Raw genomic sequence first — 21,780 nt, 5'->3', positions numbered from 1 at the left:
TAAAAAAAAAAAAAAAAGTCTGATAGCATGACAAACAGCAACTTTATTCTAAATAGATATATGGTATGTAAACAGAAAGCAAATTACCTCATGATCATGAGTGGCCTGCCGGGCTGCATCTAAAAATATGAAAGAATAAGAGAACATTAATTTGAAGAACAAAACAATAACAAAACCCAAGCAAATGAACTGTGCCACATGACAGTTACAGTCAGACACAAGGGAAACAGCAGACGCAGTTCCTACCTCTGAAGAGAATAGAGTGGTAGAGTGGACAGGAGATGCACGCCAAAGGCTGTTTGCACAACACACTAGCTGTGGGTGGGGCTTCTTTGGCAATGTCTCCTGAAGAAAGGGAGCTTGAAGCAATACTTGAAGGGTATAATGAACAATTTTAACAGGACAAAAGATCCATGAAGACTGGGGTCTTGTCTATCTTGTTCACTGTTGCATCTTTAATGCCTAGGTGAAAGCCTGATGTATCCCAGGAAGTGCTCACTATGTACTGTTCGAGTACCAGAAAACGTGAATGGATGATTGAGAAGGATGGTCACTGCGGGCTGGGAGAAATGGTGCATGAAGGCTTAGAGGTGTTAAAGAAAGGCAGGTATGTAGACAGATTTGTTTAGAGGCAGAGAAACACACAGGCAACTAAAAAGGGTCTTGGAACATCAGTCAAATTGTTTGATACTGGATATGGAAACCCAGCTGAAATTTTTAAATGAGAGCAATGTGATTTTAATAAAATTCCAAGGTGCTGTTTGTAAGTGAACATAGAACACAGAAATGATGGAAACTTGTCTTTTATATTTAACAGTAGACTTTTTGACACTCTATCATGCACAACAAACTATAAACACATTTCATTCTGGTTCTGGTACCTTGCCTATGAGATTTGCCTTTCTGACGGTCCTGGGTTTTCCTACTGAAAACCTTGTAGGCCTCAGTCTTCTGATACTGCTCCAGTTCCTTCATGTAACGCTCCTTATCTCTGTCTGCTTCATCAAGGTAGCGCTAGGAAAGAAATGTGCAATTATTTTCAGGAAACAGATCTTATTTGGGTAAACTATTAGTGAACTCCTTGAAGACAACAGAGGACAATTAGAACATAGAAAGAAAGTATATAAGGGATAAGCTTTAAGGGAGAATAAAGAAGTCATATGGATAGAATAAAATATAATCTCTCAATTATAAAAGAAATAGGTGATTATGATCCTTTGGACTATTTATTGCCTTTTCTAACTTAATGAAGACAAGTTCTATTGAGATCATTCTCATAAAATATTCACAAGAAGATATTACAGTTATTTCTCTAATTTACACATGGCCACTAGAATCCTCAAGAGGACTGAAGACCATATAGGCACACTTAGTCTTCCCAGGAGAAAGGATGGAATATTACTTTGTTTTTCTATCCCCAACCCATTCGGAGAATGATATCATACATCAATTGGCCTTTTAAGAGCCAAAGAGTGGAGCACTAAAGCCGGGACACACAAAGAACATAAAAAGGAATGACCTCATCCTATGGACCTAAAATGGACTACTATGAGAGAGCCTATATCTACACACTTTGTGCTATTAATTATTTAAACAAAGTCATTGATCTACCAGGATAATTTTGTTTAGTGCCTTGTCCTTTTCATTCAACGATTAGGTTTAAGAAATAAAGTATAAAAACAGTGCCTTTAAATGGACACAAACTAGAGTCAGATATTATGTTAAAAACATTGTCTTGCCCAAGAGCCAGATAGAGGGGACACCCAACTGGCCAAATCTGGGACAATTTAAGTACCCAAACACTGAAGTACAGTAATAAAATTATAAACCACTGGGAAAAAAGAAATTAATATGCTCATACCAACAATAAATAACAAACAAATACATAAACGGGGGTGGGGCGGGGAGGAAAACGGCGCTGGCTTAGGTTAATGCCAAGCACCGACTGGTAAATATGGAGGGAGTGCTGGAGTTAGAAAATTATCATCCTGCAACCCTCATGGTAAAGATCAGATCAAGCAAAAGGCATTAATGGATGCTAAATCTAGGGGAAAATCTGATATGGGACAGACTATTTGCATGTTCTTAAAACGTCTCTCCACAGATTGCTTATTAATTGTAAGGGAGAATAAAAAAACTTTATCGAGTGAGCAAAATTAACATTACCAATCAGGAATAAAAGGACACTGTGCCTGCACATGTGATCCCTGGAGAGGACACACCTATGCAGTATTTTAAGAATGCATAATCTCAATCCAAACACAAGGAAACATTAGACAAATACAAAATGAGGAATGTTCGGTTAGAAGTAAACAAAAAGGGGGCGCCTGGGTGGCTCAGCCGTTAAGTGTCTGCCTTCGGCTCAGGGTGTGATCCTGGCGTTCTGGGATCGAGCCCCGCATCAGGCTCCTCTGCTGGGAGCCTGCTTCTTCCTCTCCCACTCCCCCTGCTTGTGTTCCCTCTCTCGCTGGCTGTCTCTGTCTCTGTCAAATGAATAAATAAAATTAAAAAAAAAAAAAAGAAGTAAGCAAAAAGGAGGTGGAGGAAGAGGGAGGGATTGCATTCTTAAAAAATATCAATGTCATAAAAGACAAAGAAAGGCTGTGGAAATATTCCAGATTAAAGGAATCCAGAGATCTGACCAGTAATTACTATTGTGCTAATATAAAATCGTAAAGTCGATAACGAAACTACAGTTGTGTAGGAGAATACGCCTATTTTTAGGAAACACACACACTAAAATATTTAGGGGTAAAGGGCCACGAGGTATATAATTTACCCTCAAATGATTAAAAAAAAAAAGTGTGTGTGAGAGTGCATGAGCATGAGTAGATGTGTGTGTCAGTGAGGGCATGTGTGTGTCAGTGAGTGAGAATGTGTGTGTGTGAGCATGAGTGCACATACGTGTGAAGCTTGCCCAGGAGAGTGTGAGTGCACATACGAATGGAGAAATGGGGTAAAGTGTGTTAACTACAGGTGAATGTGGGTAAAGGATATTTGGGTGTTCTTTGTACTATTCTGTGTTTGTAACTCTTTGCACATTGAATTCTTTTCAAAATAAACAGTTAAAAACAAAAACACAAAAACCCTTGCCCTACCTACCTAATAGCAGTTATCTCTGGAGAGGACTACTGTTACTTTTGCTTTTTTCTTTATGCACTTCTGTAACATCTAAAAAAATTTTAAGCAATGAACATGTACTAATTTTGAAGTTAAGAAATTAAAAAGAGTAACCAACTGAGTATTGTACAGCTCGGGATCCCTCTATACATTAGAGCTGAAACAAGGGACGATACTCATTGCTTCCTACTTGCTTGCTACCACAAAGAGCTTCAAGTTGCAACTTAATATAATCTCCTTGAAATGTTCTGAATTCAGTTAATTCCCAAGAGTATTTTTCAATTTGGTTTTAGTCTGTTTGGAATCCTTTTTAAAGAGTATGAGACATAAAAGAAATACAGCTATCTTGTAGATGCTGCAAATGCTGGGAACTTTTAACCCCAAGCCCCTCCCATAATCATTACAGTCACTCCACTTTTGTGGCATTTCAATCAATTTGTGGCTATCTTGTCCTTAATTCTTCTGAACTCTAGCAAATGGATTTGTTTCAGTTTGGCAATAGTATTCGTTTCTGTCTTAGAGAAGAAAGAATTCAAACAGTTCTTGCTTTATTTTTCGTAGTAGGCTAAAGTTGCCAGAACTGGAGTTAAAAAAATTTAAACAAAAATCTTACGTGAACAGCAGAATTTTATCAAATGACCTTTTCTCATTTAACTCATGACTTTTCTTTTTTTTTTTAAAGATTTTATTTATTTGACAGAGAAAGGGACAGTGAGAGAGGGAACACAAGCAGGGGGAGTGGGAGAGGGAGAAGCAGGCTTCCTGCTGAGTGGGGAGCTAGATGTGGGGCTTGATCCCAGGACCCTGGGATCATGACCTGAGCTGAAGGCAGTTGCTTACGACTGAGCCACCCAGGCGCCCCAACTTTTCATTTAACTCGGTGGAATAAATTATGTTGATAGATTTAATTTTGTAATACTGAATCATTTTTTATAAAATTCTTATATGAACTCTCAGCACATAAATCAAATAAAAGCAGAGTTGCTTTTGGATAGCGGGGGTTGGGGGGTGAGAGGGGATCCTAGAGTCCCTCCTGCTGTACCCCTGCAGCAGACCCTGAAACGGTATAAAAACCACCATGCTAGAGAAAAGAGCTATGGTGAATCCTGCTATTCTGTTCTCCTAGGCTCTGTGACAAAACTGAAGAACCAACCATCCATCCTCTTTGCTTTTCTGAAAGAAGCGGTCTTCGAGGTAAAATCAAAACCAAGCAAAGGATCAGGAATAGGAGTGATTACCTGTTTTTCCTCAGGAGGCAGTTTACTCCATTCATTGCCTAACATCCTTGTGATTTCTGGAAATGGGACTTCTGGTCTCTTTGCTCGAAGCTGTTCTCGACGCTCGTTCATGAACCGAACATATCCTGTAAGGGGGGATTTGGGTGCGTTGCTGTCTCGAAGAGGTTTCTTCCTCTTTCTTCCTTTGGACCAACCTCCTCGCTTACTTCTTTGCTACAAGACAAAATAAAAAACCAAAAACCAAATTACAAAATCTGCCCAAATAACACAACAATAAAACAAACGAACAAAACAGGATACGAGCTGCATTTTCCTACCATTAAGGGACTGGCTATTCAAAACTCTCCAGATCTGTCATAGGAACAAATGACTGCCATGCAGTCTTCAAGAAGGAACTCCAGATGGTTCACTTGCACATCCTTTTATGTACATACTACAAACTGTTACATTAAGGGGCTAATCCTAACTGTGAGAATAAGGGGTACCATGATCACATAAGCTTTGGCCTTCACGTGCACTTAACGAGTCCTGACTCCTGACAGGAGAATATTCTAAATGAGAAATCTAGCACATACATAGCACTGTGCCAGAGAAGCAGATGCTGTCACAGTAGATCAGAACAAGATGTCACAAGCACTGGGCAGACAAAGAGACAAATTGTAGTACAGGGATTAAAAATCATTCATGAAGGATGTTTTTCATTGATATCATTCAAAGACTGATTCATTTCCCATAGCAGATAGCATATAGCTTTTTAAATTAACAGCTAAGTCTTAGAAAAATGTCATCAAGTGTAATATATCCACAATGAATACTTAGTTCTTTTGGCTTGATGACATGCTCCTCCAGATGTTTATTTCATAAAGTCAGAGGTCTTTATATGTTATTAGTTAATTCAAAAGATGAAATCACCTCAAAAAAGTTTAAAGAAAGGTCTGAGGTACTATTGATGTTTTACCATAGCCCTTTTAATGAGATGCAAACTACATCACATTTCTGCTTCATAATTTTACAAATACACACAGCCTATCAGTTAACAGTTTTACGGATACAAGAATTCTTACTTCAGAGAAGAGAAAGATAAGCAAAATGGGACAAAAACATCTAAATATTAATTACAGGACTGTATTCCTCGAAATATACATAAAATGGTGCAATAATTCACCATTGGACAAGTGGTGTATTTGGTATCAGTTTTTTTTTTTCTGTTTTTGTCTTAAAAACTTAGTAACATTAAAGCTACTAAGGATTTTAAGATGTTTAAGAAGCTTCAAGCATTCATTATAATCTTTAAGGATGCCAACGTGAAAAAAGATATTTTAGAATAAGAAAAAAGACAAAATTAATGGTGCTACTTTTTTATGGCTATAAAAAGAGTGCTTTAAAACATGGACAATGTAATCAATCATTTGTGAGGAAGGCTGAAAGTCCAAAAAGGGCGTGACTGATGGGGGGGCCGTCCACTTGGAACCAAGTGTGAGTTAGGAACGACGCCCTCTAGGGGAGGGTGAACGGCCTGGTAAGTGGTGTGAATCCTTTCAGGACACATGACTCCACACTGCAGGGCTGGGTGTGCAATGTGTGGCCTTGAACAAGGGCATGGGGACTTCTCATTCATTACTTATTTAAATCATTTATTCATTCAACAAGCATTTGTTGAGCATCTAATATGATGTAGGTATAAATTTATTAAGTAGGGGGGAGAAGAATCTACTTGTCTCTATGTCATTAAAACTATTAATATGGTAATATGTGAAACCACTAGTATGGTTCTATGAAGAAAATTCTGCAGAATTTAAGAAGGCCAGAGGATGAACACGTCAATCAATTCCTGAGCTGACTGCTCCTTCAGAAACTTCAGAGACTGGTAACGGGAAGAGATGCTTCAGCTTACCTCATCTTCATGCCTCTGTTCAGTGCCTTCTGTCGTATTGGAAGCCTCGTTCTGAAGCAACTGACCCTGGGAGAGATCCTCCACAAATTCTGGATTGTTGCTGGATGATGTGGCGCCACTACTGTATGGAACCTCTGGGTGGGTTAACCTTAAGAATAACAGGCAGATGTGCAATGGTTCAGTTATCAACAGCATCAAAAACTCCTATTTACCAAGGTTCAAGACAAACTTCCCTGCCAGCAGAAGCAGAAGGCGGCTTTAACTCCCCCACATCATTTGTGTAAATGTAAACAATGTCTCCAGAACAGTCACAGAGCATTAAAAAAACAGTTTCAGTGCTTGACTGAACTAGATGTCAAATAAGATAGGCTAAAAAGTATCTGCTAAATTTGAAGACCTGAAGGTTGCTGGCAATTTTAGGGACTATAGTTTTAGTGGAATTATGGGAATAAAAACCAGATTACAGTGGGCTGAGAAATGAATGAAAGCAGCTAGAGACTGGCCTGGAAATGAAAGAAATTATACTTCTCTGACCCTTTGTAGAAAATATAATAGATGATTTTGAGCAGGAGTTTCCAACATTTTTGAGGTCTTTGAGGTCCTCTGAAAGAGGCTAAGAGAATCTATGAACTCAATGCCTACCATGTTCTCTGAAAAGAGGTGCCATCAGAGACCAGTTTGATCTTGGTAGCTGTGTTTTCCCGATATTTCAATCATTGTGTCTTTGGCAACTTGTTTTCTCACTGTCATTCTTGTTTCAATGGTGCCATCAATTTTTAAGTTGCTAATTCTTGTACACTCTTATTTCAGTAAAATATGAGAACTAGGTTTGGGAAAGCGTACCAATCCTATGAACCCTGACTGAAATGAATGGGAACCAGAGGGGAGTGGTCACAGGCGTCAAATACCTTGGAGGTGGCAAGCTGGATGAAGACTGAAGAAAAAAAAAGGTTCTTTTGTTCCTACGGATGAATTGGCACACTCTTAGTTAAAGCCAACAACCCTTCCATTTGTGCTGTGGACCCCACAGCATCTAGCCTACTCAAAGATAGGTTTTTAGCAATTCTGCCCTCTCTGGCACTACAATTCTTCCCTTCTACTGGATCAGCCTAATCAGCCTACAAATGTGGCATTTTTACTCTTATCTTAAAACAAAACAAAATGAAACAAAAAGCACTCTCTTGATCCCACTACATTTTTCTCCTTTCCTTTACAGAATTATTTATACAGGCAGTCCCCAATTTAATACTGTTTGATTTATGATTTTTTCGATTTTACGATGGTGCGAAAGTGAAATATATTCAGTAGACACCACACTTGGACTTTTGAATTTGGATCTTTTCCTAGGCTTAGCGATGTGTGGTGTGACACTCTCTCATGATGCTATGCAGTGGCCGTGAGCCTCAGCTCCCCGTCAGCCTGTGATCACCAGGGTAAATAACTGATACCCATACAACCAGCGTTTTTTCACTTTCAGTACAGTATTCAACAAGTTATGAGATGTTCAACACTTTATTATACAACAAGCTTTGTGTTAGACGATTTCGCCCAACTGTGGCTACTGTAAGTGTTCCGAGCATGTTTAAGGTAGGTTGGGCTGGGCTACTGTGTTTGGTAGGTTAAGTGTATTAAGTGCATTTCCGACTAATGATATTTTCAATTTATGATGGGTTTATCCGGATATAACCCCATGGTAACTGAGGAAGATCTGTGCTCTGAAAAGAATTGTTTATATGTATTGCCTTCAGTTCTCTTCTTTCATTCTTCCTTTTTTTTTTTTTTTTTAGATTTTTTATTTATTTATTCGACAGAGAGAGAGACAGCCAGCGAGAGAGGGAACACAAGCAGGGGGAGTGGGAGAGGAAGAAGCAGGCTCATAGCGGAGGAGCCTGATGTGGGGCTTGATCCCATAATGCCGGGATCACGCCCTGAGCCGCAGGCAGACGCCCAACCGCTGTGCCACCCAGGCGCCCCTCTTCTTTCATTCTTTCTTAAACCTAACCCAAAGGAGATTTGTGCTTACAACCCTTGCCAAGGACACCAATACTAAATCCAGTGTCATTTCTCAGCCTTCATCTTATCTGATCTTCCAGAAGTTTTTGACACTTCCTCCTTTTTGAAATAGTTTTTTTACTTGGTTTCCAGGACCACGCACTCCTCTGGTTTTTCTGCTACCTTTTTAGCTACTCCCTTTAGTCTTCTTTGTGGACTCTTCCTCTTCTACCTGGCTTCTAAATGCCAAAGCAGCCCAGAGCTCAGGCATTAGGTCTCTTCTCTTTTCTAGCTACACAGTGCTCATTTCCTTGGTGATCTCAACAAATCTCCCGGTTTTAAACACGAGGTATATGCCGATGACTCCCATGTTTCTTTTTCTAGTCTAGACTCCCCTAACCTCAAAGCCCTATGTCAAGCTATTTGACATCTCAAATTTAAAATCCCCAAACTGGGACACCTGGGTGGCTCAGTTGGTTAAGTGTCTGACTCTATTTTGGCTCAGGTCATGATCTCAGGGTCCTGAGTTCGAGCCCTGTGCCGGACTCGGCACTCGGTGGGGTGTTTGCTTGAGATTCTTTCCCTCTGCCCCTCCCCCCACTCGTGCTCTTTCTTTCTCTCAAACTAAATAAATAAATCTTTAAAATCTCCCAAACTGAGCTCCTGCTCAGTTTTTTTCCATCTAAGTTAATTGCAATTCCATCCCTTTGGTCACTTAGGCCAATAGTTTGGAGTTGTCTTTGACTGCTTTTTTCTCTCCTCTCACATCTCATCTGGTTTTTCAGGCAAATCTTACTGGATTTATCTTCAAAATATATGTAGAATTCTATACTTGTCACCAAGCCCCATTCCCACGATCTTTGCAACCCTCTCCACCAAAGGCCTCGCTCCACCAAAAAGACTCGTCAAAGTCACTAGTGATGCTCTTTAAGTCATCATCTCTTACTTGAATTATTTCAGGAGCTTAACTCATTTCCTTGCTTCAGCCCATTCCCTTCACTCTATTTTCAATATAACAGTCACATGGATCCCATTAAAAAATAAGTTGGATCATATCATTCTACTCAAAATCCTCCAATGCTTTCCCACCTCACTTGGAGTGCCAGTTAAAATGCTTACTCTGACTTATAAAATCCTACACCATCTAGTCCCTTGCTACTCAAAGTATGGGCCTCACACCAGCAGCACTGACATCTCCTGGGAACTTACGAGAGTGTAAAATCTCTGGCCCTCACTCAGACTTTCAGACTCAGAAAATGCTGATGTAGCCCTCTATTACCCTTCCTCTGGGATATTCTGCTCCAGCCACACCGGCCTTCTGGCTGTTTCTAAAAGGTAGAAACACTCTTTAACTCAGGGAGTTTTGCACTGACTCCTCCCTCTGCCTCGAATAATCTTCCCCAGAGAAGTGCACGCTAGCTACCTAGCAACTAGGCAGCTCTTAGAAAAGTCTTGGAGAGCAGTTTTATCTGACTAGTAAGGTCAGAAGGCAGATATTAATGAGCAAAGAAATAAATGTGAGGGAAGGAAAAAGAATTACAAAGTGTAGTCTATTTTTAAAGAGCTCTACAGAATATTAAAATAATTCATCGTAGAGATTAGCCGGCACTTCAGCCTATTAGTGAATACATTTCTCCCATGGCAAATAACTTCTAAATAGAAAAGATAAAAATTCAAGTGGAACATAGATTTTCAAGGGAGAAGGGACTACTGCTATTAGCCCTTTTTTATATTCCTTTACATATCTGTCCAAAAATACCAAAGAAAGGAGATGGGGGAAAAAAGGGAACAGAAGTCAGTCAGAGCTCGCAGGCATCTTGAATAAGAGCCATATTAGAAAATCTGATCTAAAAAAACAATCTGACCTTTGGCGGAAAAATTATTTCAATATCTGTGGCAATTCAAACAGAAAATGAACTTGATTTTCAGAGCTAGCCCTGTAGCAGGTATTTACTTAATGGTGACTATGTAATTCTCTTAACCAGGAGGAACCGATGATGTTTCCTAGTTCCAGAGCGCTGCAAATGACAGCTGAATGCAGATTACAAAGCAGTTTACAATGGCTCTCATTCTCTTTGCAAAGCATAACAAGCATACCTTCTATTTTTATGATATAAAATGGTCTCTTTAGGACCTCGCACATTGTCAGAAGCTTTGTTTTGAAGCCTAGGCAAAGAGGCCCAGTGTCCCAAAGCAGCTGCTTACCCAGTTGTAGCCAGATCATTACTCTCCTTGGAGCCATCTTCGTCTGCAAAAAGGGGTGGCAGGGTGGAGCTAGTCATCAAGGTTTCCATCCCTCTAAAAGGATGAGAGGATAAGAAAATAAGGATAATGCCTTAATTACTTCCAGTTGAAGTTCCATTAATTTAAAAGCCAGCCTTCCTTAACTTATCACATCGGCAGCAGAACAGAAACTGACCTAAATATTTATTTTCTTGACTTGGACATGTCAATTTAAACTCTGGTTAATGGGTTCTTGACTTTGGTCTCACTGACTGACCAGACTAAAAACAGATTTTAATAAATGAGACACAGTTTGGAAATTCCTTTTTGTTCAATCAGAATATCTTCAGAAGCATTCTTCATTTTCTGTAAAAATTGTTAAGCAGAGTAACTCAGAAGCACTGTGACCCTGAACAAGTTATTCAATGTCTTTGAGATAGTTTTACCAGCTTAGACGCAGACAGAATTGCTGACTTGACCCACAGGGTTATTGTGAGGATTAAGCCGAAAGAGCTTCATAAACAGAGAAAGACTAAGATCCTAAGTGCTTTGAGTATTATTATATAAAGCAAGGTATTGTTATTACAGCATTACCGGGTCTCAGTCCCAGATGAATCATCCTTAGATTAAATGGTAACAAACTGAGCCCTCCAAAAGGAAATAATGCAGAGGAAGTGGAGGCTGGAAGGCATACTAATGTGGTGCAGAGTTAAAGCAACCACACTTCCAGGTCAGAAATATGCTCTGCATCCCCATGATGACCAGCGGAAATAGCATGCACCTGGGTACAGGAAACAACTGAGCTTAATTGAAGGAAACCAAATAAATCACAAGAACTTGAGGTTATCAGACTGAAAGGATAAAAGGACAGAGTGACAAAGAGAGTAATTTCATTTAGCATATCACTACAAAGAAAGATTTTTCCCTTTCAAGGCTTACCACCAAGGGCTTCACCCCACAGAGCTAAAAGCGGCAGCCTCCCATTCATCATGAAAGTGATATTCAAACAAAACATTCAATAGTGACCCCAAACAGTAGCCGCTTAAGTGGGACTGCAAACCACTCAAGCAAAAGAGTGCCTCAATCAAACGGGGAGAACTGAGAAGCAAATTATGAGAATTCACTTCGGAGCTCCCTCAGCAGTTATTTCAGGGGCTGGTGCTAAGGAGACGGAGTGAAACCGCAATTAAGGGGAAGGCACAGCAGCCCAGGCAGAGCTAGGATTCATCCCGCGGAGGAGGAAACACCAAGAAGACACAGATGACACCGACACCAAATTCTAAATGTTCAGTAGAGTCATTTACTTCCAAAATGGTAACACTGATGGCTTACTTCTTATTCTCACTTATTTTCTTGTTTTTCCTTCTAAATTTGTTAGTTAGCAGACCAAGGTTCATACACAGCTTAATGTGAAAAATGCATCTGTGTGTCTCTTACCCACTGTGGTGGGTAGAGCATGGAAAGCAGAGAGAGGAACTTTCGACTCAATCAGGAGTTTATTCCATGTGCAGTGATGCCTGCCAACCCTTCTCAATTCCTTCAAGATGGGGGAGGGGGGTTTACAAGAGGCTCTAACAAATACTGCAAAATTCCATTCTAGATGTTTTCTAGAATAATCCTGATGTAAGTGTACTACGTTTTAATTTAATTTGAATTCACATTATGCACAGACCAGATTAGAGCCTGGGCTTTAAGGGCTGCTAGCATCACCTTACCCTGATATTCATCTTACCAAAAAACCCACTAATGAATTAGCTACCATACAGCCTAACTGTAAACCACGAGCAAACATTCAAATAGCCAGATATTTATTCCCAAACTTTATAAGAAAGGACTGCTAGCTGGCTTCTTTCTAAACGTCTCCCTAAATGTAAATGGCCTTTCAAGAACTTTAAGATTCAGCATCTGAAGCTCCTGGCATCCCTCATACCTCAAAGGCAATATATTATCTGGCAGGGGGTGAATGAAGTGTCTTGTCATTCACTATGCCAACATGACCCTCTTAGGGTGCTGCCCAGTTATCTTCAGTCATTGTTGAGATCTTGAGAGGTAGCTGGACAACATAACCTTAGCAACAGATAAACAGATGACAGAAACAAAGGCAGTTGAGAGAACACAAATTTCTTGGTTTTTTTCTTTCTTTTCTTGAGTTGGTTTTACTCAACCCATATGGCTTCAGATATATTTTCTCTTAGTGTTACTAAAGTAGTCAGGTCCCTAAGAAATGAGTAATAAAGTGGGTGGAAGGTTAAGGGGCCAAGATCAACAAAAGAAGGAAATGAGGAAAAAGTCCAGTGAAACCCAAAGGTCTCTAAACTAGTCCAGTAAGTTGGAAAAGAAAACGATTCCCAAGAACATGGCTGGGATCCTGCAAGAATCTGCTCTCATATGGTCCGTGAGTGGGTGATTCAAACTGAATCACGGCTACTAAGCCACTGATTGCCAAAAAGCCTTTCAGTGTAGCATCTGTGTCTGATAATGTCCCAGTACAGAGGTCACACTGAACTTTGCAATTCTATGTGAAGCACTTAAGAAATGTAATGAATGCTGCTCTGGAAGGGGAAAGAAGAGAAATATGAACAAAGACAAAGCAATATACAAATCTGGTTCTCCACTGCAGTTTACGTAAGTAAGCATAACACACAGATGTTTCCTTGCAGAAGGGACCTCCCAGTGAAGGCTTCTACCTGGAGGCCTCAAAAAAACGATATTACCTTGGGGCTTACACTTTGAATGAGGGTCCAGACTGAGCTTTGAAAATCCAACAATACCCTCTAATGCGAGCCACTCACTGAAAAAAAAAAGATGTATAAAACATGGTGCCAATTTAAGATATTTTAATGACAATTATAAAAATTGTAATGACAATTATATTAAGCACACTAGATACTTACTGGCCAATCAACACATTTTCTCCCTGTAGTAAATATGGGGAGCCAACTCATATTCAGAACACTGCTTTGGTCAATATACGTGGAGTTTAAGAAATGTTCCTCAACTAAGATTTTCCTAATAACCCTTCCCAACAAGACGGATGATCTCAACGATGAGACTGCATTATTCCAAATGTGTTGGACAGTGCTGGAAGCTTAATTTGTACTTAGGTTTTCTGCGGTTGACTCTTTTCAAGTGCCCTTTCCTTACTTTCGTATGTTAATCCCACTTCATTAAGTTCTTTCATGGAGAGGAACCATATTCCCTCCTCATCACACACCTCAAAGTTTAGAGAAGGGATTCTGCCCTCATTTTCCACACTAAAAGCCTTATGTAAAACTCCCAGTTCTTCTAAAAATCATGTCGTTTGTCCAACCAACCTCAAATTCAAGTATTTCTGACCACTATTCCCTATCATTTCAGCTCTCTCAATTACTTCTACTACAACTGACCTCTAACCACACAAACCTCTATTCACTGACACTTGATTTTCCCTTCTCTGTCCATGTTAGATTCCATGGCCACATTTCAAATATTCTTTTGTCAACACTCTCAAATCCTTTGCCTTGTTACCCCTTCTACACCTCAGATGTAGATCAGTTCTGAGTTTTAGCTCAAGATGGTGTTGGAGAAAAATCACAAAATAAAGGGTGCTCCTATAAATTTATCCAACCACAACTAGGCCCTCAACGTTCTCAGCAATCATTCCACATTTTCTTAGGATCTTCCCAAACTGCCGTATCAGCTCTGTCAAACTTTCCCAACCAATTCAAACCTAAGTCACCCAAATCCTCCCATTCACCATCCTCTCTTCACACTCCCCATCCCTGACTCACATCAAAGGCCACCCTAAGTTGCTTTACTTTTTTAAACATAATTCATATACCATAAAATTCACCCCTTGAAGTATACAATTCAGTGGTTTTTATGTATTTATAAGGCTACACCATACAACTAACACCATAATTGATTTTAGAATATTTTCATCACCCCAAAAAGGAACTTGGTACCCATTAGCAGTTACTCCTCATTCTCCCCTTCTCCTACGTCTGGGTAACAACCACTAATCTCCTTTCTGTCTTTATGGCTATACCTGTACTGAATCACACAGGATGTGGACTTTTGTGTCTGGCTTCTTTTGTTTGGCCTAAAGGTCTTTATCTTTATTACACAGCTTCATCACACTGTAGCATGCATCAGCATTTTATACCTTTCTATGGATGAATAACATTCCATTGTATGACGACACCACATTTTGCTTATCCATTTATCAGCTGATAGACTAGGTTGGTTCTACCTTTTCATCACTATGAATAATGCTGTTTATGAACACCTGTGTACAAGTTTTCTTGTGGACATGTTTTCAATTCTCCTGGGCATATACCTAGGAATGGAATTACTGGATCATATGGTAACTCCATAATCAACATTTTGAGGAGCTGCCAAAGTGTCTTCCAAAGCATCTGCACCATTTTACATTCCTCCTAACAATATATGAGAGTTCCAAATTCCCCATATCCTTACCCCATTTTTTAGGAATGCTAGGGAAATATCAATTCTAGCCCTTCTAGCTTTCCACACGGGCTAAGGGAAACATACAACTCCAGCTCCCTCCAGCCATCCTGTCTCACCTAAAGGGAGAAAATACCTGAAAAGCACCAGAGGTTACAGTCCAGAGGCACAGGTGCACCAAAAGACTGAGACCTAATTATAAGACTAGAATGCTTCTCCCCCTACCCTCACCACTACACTACTGAAGGCCTAGGTACCACAGTTCCTTTTATCTAGTACATCATGTCTACTTTTCAACAAAAAATTACAAGGCATGCTAGAAGACAAAAAACACAGTTTGAAGAGACTGAACAAGTAATCTATGGCATGAATACTGAAGTTTTCAGACCAGCATTATTTTAAAATTATATGTTAAGGGCTTTAATGGAAAACGTAGACAATGCAGGAAGAGACAGATAATATAAAATATAAACAGAGAGACGGACATTCTAAGAATGAATCAAAAAGAAATGCTTGGGATAAAAAACACTGTAACATAAATGAATATTTCTGGTGGGTTTATTAGTAGACTGGACATAGCTGAAGATAAACTCTCTGACCTTGATAATATGACAAGAGAAATTTCTAAGATGGAAAAGCAAAGAGAAAACAGACTGGAATATAAAAAGGACAGATTATCCAAAAACTATGGAATAACTACAAAAGGTGTAACATACATGTAATGGGAATAGCAGTAGAAGAGAGAAAAGAACAAAAGCAGTATTTGAGGCAACTGTGACTGAGAATTCCTCCAAATTAATGTCACACAATAGTCCATAGGTCCAAGAGGCTCTGAGAATATCAAACAGGAGTAATGTAAAAAACAAACAAACGAAAAACTATAGTAAAAAAATCATATTCAAACTTTAGGAAATCAAAGATAAAAGAAAAAAATCTTGAAAGAAGCCAGACCAGAGGAAAGGCTGGAAAGAGGGTGGAGGAAGAGGACCCTAAGCTCACCTTTTCCCATGGATACAACTAGATAATACTCAACATCAGTGTAATAACCCAGAAAACCACCCGCAGACTGGCAGAACAAACTCCACAACTGAAGGTAGAGAAGAGGCCATATTGAAGAGGGTAGGAAGGGCAGAGAGGTGGTAGGGAGTCAAACTACTGCTGCTGACTGCTGGGGGGTGGAGGGAAGGGAGCTGCAGGCTAGGAGAGGGGAAGAAACAAACTACCATCACACTGGGAAGTCTGCATGAGGAAGGTGAATCCCTAGAACATTTGGCTTTGAAAGTGAGAGGGGCGAAATTTCCTGAGTTTTTACAAGCAGTGGGACTTAAAAGCACGGAATTTAAAAAATCAATGGGCTCAGTTCTGGGAGAGCCCAGAGGGTGATAGGAAGCTGAGTCCCTGCCCTTAAAGAGACAACAAGACAAACAGCTAGCGGAAATACAGCATAGAAGCAGCAGTTTAAAAAAGGCTTGGGGCATATGAGACGGAGAGTAATTACTCATTCCTGAGTGTGTCCTAGAGGGGCAGGGATCACTGAGGGACTTCTCCAGGAACAAAGGAGCTGGCAGGCACCATGCGGCCACCTGCTGGAACCAGCACACACTATTTACTACCTCAGTTGTTTACACTTACCCCACCTGCCTGTGCTTTGGTAGATCCATCCTTTCCAGTCAAGTCTGCCTCAGTCCCAGCATTGCCAAATCCCCTCCCTGAGAAGGCTGTGCCAACACTGCATTTCCCAACCCACCTCCCAACCTGTGTGTTTTGCAGGGCCCCAGTCCTGATGGTAGAGGGCCTTGCAAGTCCTAGGCGCACCTTGTTAAAATTGCACACCTTGCCTGTGGACCAAACACTGTGCAAAACAGGCAAAGAGAGCCTCTGTAGACAATGGGACTGAAGGAAAATGTGACTAGGACGCAACAGCGGGATGCATGCAATACACACAGGAGACACCCCTTGAAGCACCAGGTTCTGGTAAACAGAGGACACTGCACTGCATGGCACTATGGGACCTCTTCTTCATAAGGCCATTACTTTCAAGAGCAGGAGACACAGCTGACTTCCTTAACACACAGAAACACACAGAGCATTAGACAAAATGAAAGAGAGGACTATGTCCCAAATGAAAGAAGAGGACAATACCACAGCAAGAGACCTAAGCTAAATGGATATAAGTTATATGCCTAATAGAGAATTTAAGTAATGATCATAAAGATACTCACTGTACTTCAGAAAAGAGTGGAGAACATCAGGGAGACCCTTAACAAAGAGATAAAAAAAAAATCAGAGATGAAGAGCACAATAAATAAAATTAAAAATATACTAGATGGAATAAATTGCAGGCTAGAAAAAGCAGAGGAATGAATTAACAATCTGGAAGACAGAGTAATGGAAAGTAAGCAAGCTGAGCAGGTGGAAAAAAAATATGGAAAACGAGAACAGACTTAGGGAACTCAGTGACTCCATCAAGTGTAACAGCATTCGCAGTATAGGGATCCCAGGAGAAGAAGAGAGAGACAAGGGGGCAGAAAATTTTTTTGAAGAAATAATAGCTGAAAACTTTCCTAATCTGGGGAAGTAAACAGATATCTAGATCCAGGAGGCCGAGAGATTCCCCCAACAAAATCAACCCAGGAGGCCCACACCAAGGCACATAGTAATTAAAATGTAAAAAAGTAGTGATGAAAAGAGAATTTTGCAAGCAACAAGAGAAAAGAAGACCGTTACATACAAGGGAAACTCCATAAAGCTCTAAGTGATTTTTCAGCAGAAACTGTAAGCCAGAAGAAAGTGGTATGATACATTCAAAGTATCAAAAGGAAAAAATCTGCAGCCAAGAATACACTATCTAGCAAGGCTATCATTTAGAACAGAAGGAGAGATAAAGACTTTCTCAGACAACAAAAGCTAAAGGAGTTCATGACCACTAAACCAGCCCTAAAAGAAATGTTAAAGGGGAATCTTTGATTGGAAAGGAAAGGCCATAAGTAAGAGTAAGAAAGGTAGGAAATATAAAAGTAGTAAAAATAAATATATCTATAAAAATCAGTCAAAAGATTCACAAAACAAAAGAATGTAAAATATGATATCATATACCTAAAACATGGGGGAGGGAAAAGAGAAAAGACTGGGTTCAAACTTAAGCAACCATCAACTTAATATAGACTGCTATATGCAGGAGATGTTATATAAGAACTTAATGGTAATGACAAATCAAAAACCAAACACAGACACACAAAGAATAAAGAGAAAGGAACCCAAGTATAATCACTAAAGAAAGCCAGCAAACTGTGAAAGAGAGCAAGAGAAGAAAGGATCAGAGAAGAACTATAAAAACAATCACAAAGCAAGTACCAAAATGGCAATAAATACATATCTATCAATAATTACCTTGAGTGTAAATGGACTAAACGCTCCAATCAAAAGACACAGGATGACAGAAAGGATAAAAAACAAAACTCATCTGCACACTGCCTACAAGGGACTCATTTCAGACCTAAAGACACATGCACATTGAAAATGAGGGGACAGAGAAACATTTATCATGCAAATGGATATTAAAAGAAAGCTGGGGTAGTAATACCTATAAGGGACAAAACAGACTTTAAAACAAAGACTGTGGGGTGCCTGGGTGGCGCAGTCGTTAAGCGTCTGCTTTCGGCTCAGGGCGTGATCCCAGCGTTCTGGGATCGAGCCCCACATCAGGCTCTTCCACTAGGAGCCTGCTTCTTCCTCTCCCACTCCCCCTGCTTGTGTTCCCTCTCTCGCTGGCTGTCTCTGTCAAATAAATAAATAAAATCTTTATTAAAAAAATAAAACAAAGACTGTAATAAGAGACAAAGAAGGACATACATATTAAGGGGACAGTCCAACAAGAAGTTATGACAATTGTAATATTTATGCACCCAACATGGGAGCACCCAAATACATAAAACAGTTAATAACAAACATAAAGGAACCAATTGATAGTAATATAATAAAAGTTGGGGACTTTAACGCCTCACTTACATCAATGGACAGGTCACCCAAAGCGAAAATCAACAAGGAAACAGTGGCTTTGAATGGCACAGTAGACCAGATGGATATAACACATATATTCAGAACATTCCATTGGAAAACAACAGAATACAAATTCTTTCGAAGTACACAGGGAACATTTTCCAGAACAGATCACATATTAGGTCACAAATAAATTTCAACACATTCAAAAATATCCAAGTCATACCATGCATTTCTGACCACAATGCTATGAAACTAGAAATCAACCATAAGAAAAAATCTAGAAAGAGCACAAACGAAGGCTAAGTAACTTGCTATTAAATAATAAATGGGTCAGCTAAGAAATCAAAGAAGAAATAAAAAATTACATGGAGAGAAATGAAAATGAAAACACAATGTTCCAAAATCTTTGGAATGCAGGAAAAGCAGTTCTAAGAAGGAAGTTTACAGCAATATAGGCCTACCCCAAGAAGAAAGAAAAATCTCAAACAAACAATCTAACCTTATGCCAGAGGATCTAGAGAAAGAACAACAAACAAAACCCAAAACTGGAAGGAAGGAAATAATAAAGATTAGAGCAGAAATGAATGATATAGAAACCAAAAGGACAATAGAACATATCATTGAAACCACAAGCTGGTTCTTTGAAAAGATCAATAAAATTGATAAACCTCTGCCAGCCTCAAAGGAAGAGAGAGGACTTAAATAAACAAAATCACAAATGAAAGACGAGAAATAATAACAATACCACAGAGATACAAATGATTATAAGAGAATATTATGACAAATTATATGCCAAAAAATTACACAAACAAAAAGAAATGGATAAACTCCTAGAAACATATAACCTACCAAAACTGAAGCAGGAAGAAATAGAAAATTTAAACAGACTGACTACCGGGAATGAAATTGAATCAGTAATAAAAAACCTCCCAACAAACAAAAGTCCAGGACCAGACAACTTCACAGGGGAATTCTTTCAAACATCTAAAGAAAAGTTAATACCTACTCTTCTCAAACTTTTCCAAAAAATAGAAGAGGAAGGAAAACTTCTAAATTCATTCTGTGAGGTGAGCATTACCCTGATACTAAAATCAGATAAAGACACCACAAAAAAGGAGAACTACAGGCCAGTATCTCTGATGAAAACAGATGCAGAAATCCTGAACAAAATACTAGCAAACTGTATCCAACAATATATTAAAAAAATCATTCACTACAATCAAGTGGGATTTATTCCTGGGATGGAAGGGTAGTTCAATATTCACAAATCAATCAATGTGATACATCGCATCAATAAGAGCAAGGATAGGGGTGCCTGGCCTGGCTCAGTTGATAGAGCATGTGACTCTTGATCTTGGGGTTGTCGGGCCCCAGACTGGATGTAGAGATTACTTAAAAATAAAATCATAAAAATAAGAGAAAGGATAAAAAACATATGATCATTTCAATAGGTGCAGAAAAAGCATTTGATAAAGTACAACATCCATTTATGACACAAACTCTCAACATAGTAGGTTTATAGGGAATATACCTCAATGTAATAAAGGCCTTATAAGAAAAATCCACACCTAAGATCTTATTCAATGGGGAAAAACTGAGAGCTTTTCTCCTAAGATCAGGGACAAGAAAAGGATGTCCACTTTCACCACTTTTATCCAACATAGTACTGGAAGTCCTGGCCACAGCAATCAGACAAGAGAAAGAAATAAAAGGCATCCAGATTGGTGAGGAAGAAGTAAAACTTTCAAAATTTGCAGATGATATGATATTATATAAAAAAATGCTAAAGACTCCACCAAAAAAAAAAAAATACTAGAACTGACAAATGAATTCAATGAAGTCACAGGATACAAAATTAATAAATGGAACTCTGTTGCATTTCTATACACTAATAATGACAAAGCAGAAGAGAAATCAAGAAAACGATCCCATTTACAATTGCACCCAAAATAATAAGATATGTAGGAATAAACTTAACCAAAGAGGTGAAAGGCCTATACTCTGAAAATTATAAAACAATGATGAAAGAAATTGAAGTTGATACAAAGAAATGGAAAGACATTCCATGCTCATGGATAGGAAGAACAAATATTGTTAAAATGTCTATACTGCCCAAAGCAATCTACACATGTAATGCAATCCTTATCAAAATACCACCAGCATTCTTCACAGAACTAGAACAATGCTAAAATTTGTAGAGAATCACAAAAGACCCCAAATAGCCAAAGCAATCTTGAAAAACAAAAAGAAAACCGGAAGTATCACAATTTCAGACTTCAAGTTATATTACAAAGCTATTGTAATCCAAATGGCATGGTACTGGCAAAAACAGACACATGGATCAATGGAACAGAATAGAAAGCCCAGAAATAAACCCACAATGGTCAATTAATCTACAAATAGGCAAGAATATGCAATGGGAAAAAGACAGTCTTTCCAACAAATGGTCTTGGGAATACTGGATAGCTACATGCAAAGGAATGTAACTGGACCACTTTTTTACACCATACACAAAAATAAACTCAAAATGGATCAAGGACCTAACTATGTGACCTGAAAGCATAAAAATCCTAGAAGAGAAAACAGGCAGTAATTTCTATGACATTGGTCATAGCAACATCCTTCTAGACATGTCTCCTGAGGCAAGGGAAACAAAAGCAAAAATAATCTACTGGGACTACATCAAGTTAAAAACCTTCTGCACAGCGAAGAAAACTATCAACAAAATTAAAAGACAACCTATTCAATGGGAGAAGATATTTGCAAATGACATATCCAACAAAGGGTTAGTATCCAAAATATATAAAGATCTAATACAACTCAACACCAATGCCCCCAAATAATCTAATTAAAAAATGAGCAGAA

At 39.0% G+C, this 21,780-nt stretch overlaps 1 protein-coding gene across 12 annotated transcripts in view; it reads right to left on the bottom strand.

The window, feature by feature from the left end:
* The window catches only part of HMG20A (high mobility group 20A), a 75,893-nt gene that overhangs the window by 14,840 nt on the left and 39,273 nt on the right, over positions 1 to 21,780 (bottom strand). For 7 of the 12 annotated variants that reach the window (XM_008708437.2, XM_008708438.2, XM_008708439.2 and 4 more), the window contains 5 exons: positions 10,450 to 10,542; positions 6,253 to 6,400; positions 4,359 to 4,571; positions 882 to 1,014; positions 88 to 119 (listed from right to left, as the gene is read on the bottom strand). In XM_008708437.2, coding sequence (XP_008706659.1) covers positions 88 to 119; positions 882 to 1,014; positions 4,359 to 4,571; positions 6,253 to 6,400; positions 10,450 to 10,542 — 619 coding nt within the window. Of the gene's footprint in view, positions 1 to 87; positions 120 to 881; positions 1,015 to 4,358; positions 4,572 to 6,252; positions 6,401 to 10,449; positions 10,543 to 13,181; positions 13,259 to 21,780 lie in introns of all 12 variants that reach the window. The other 5 variants (XM_040642950.1, XM_040642953.1, XM_008708447.2 and 2 more) reach the window with 2 other exon arrangements.

Source organism: Ursus maritimus, unplaced genomic scaffold (genome assembly GCF_017311325.1).
Source record: "Ursus maritimus isolate PB19 unplaced genomic scaffold, ASM1731132v1 scaffold_27, whole genome shotgun sequence".
In the NCBI taxonomy this organism is placed as follows: Eukaryota; Metazoa; Chordata; class Mammalia; order Carnivora; family Ursidae; genus Ursus; species Ursus maritimus.
Note: the sequence above shows the minus strand (reverse complement) of the source record. Positions and strands in the feature narration are given on the sequence as shown.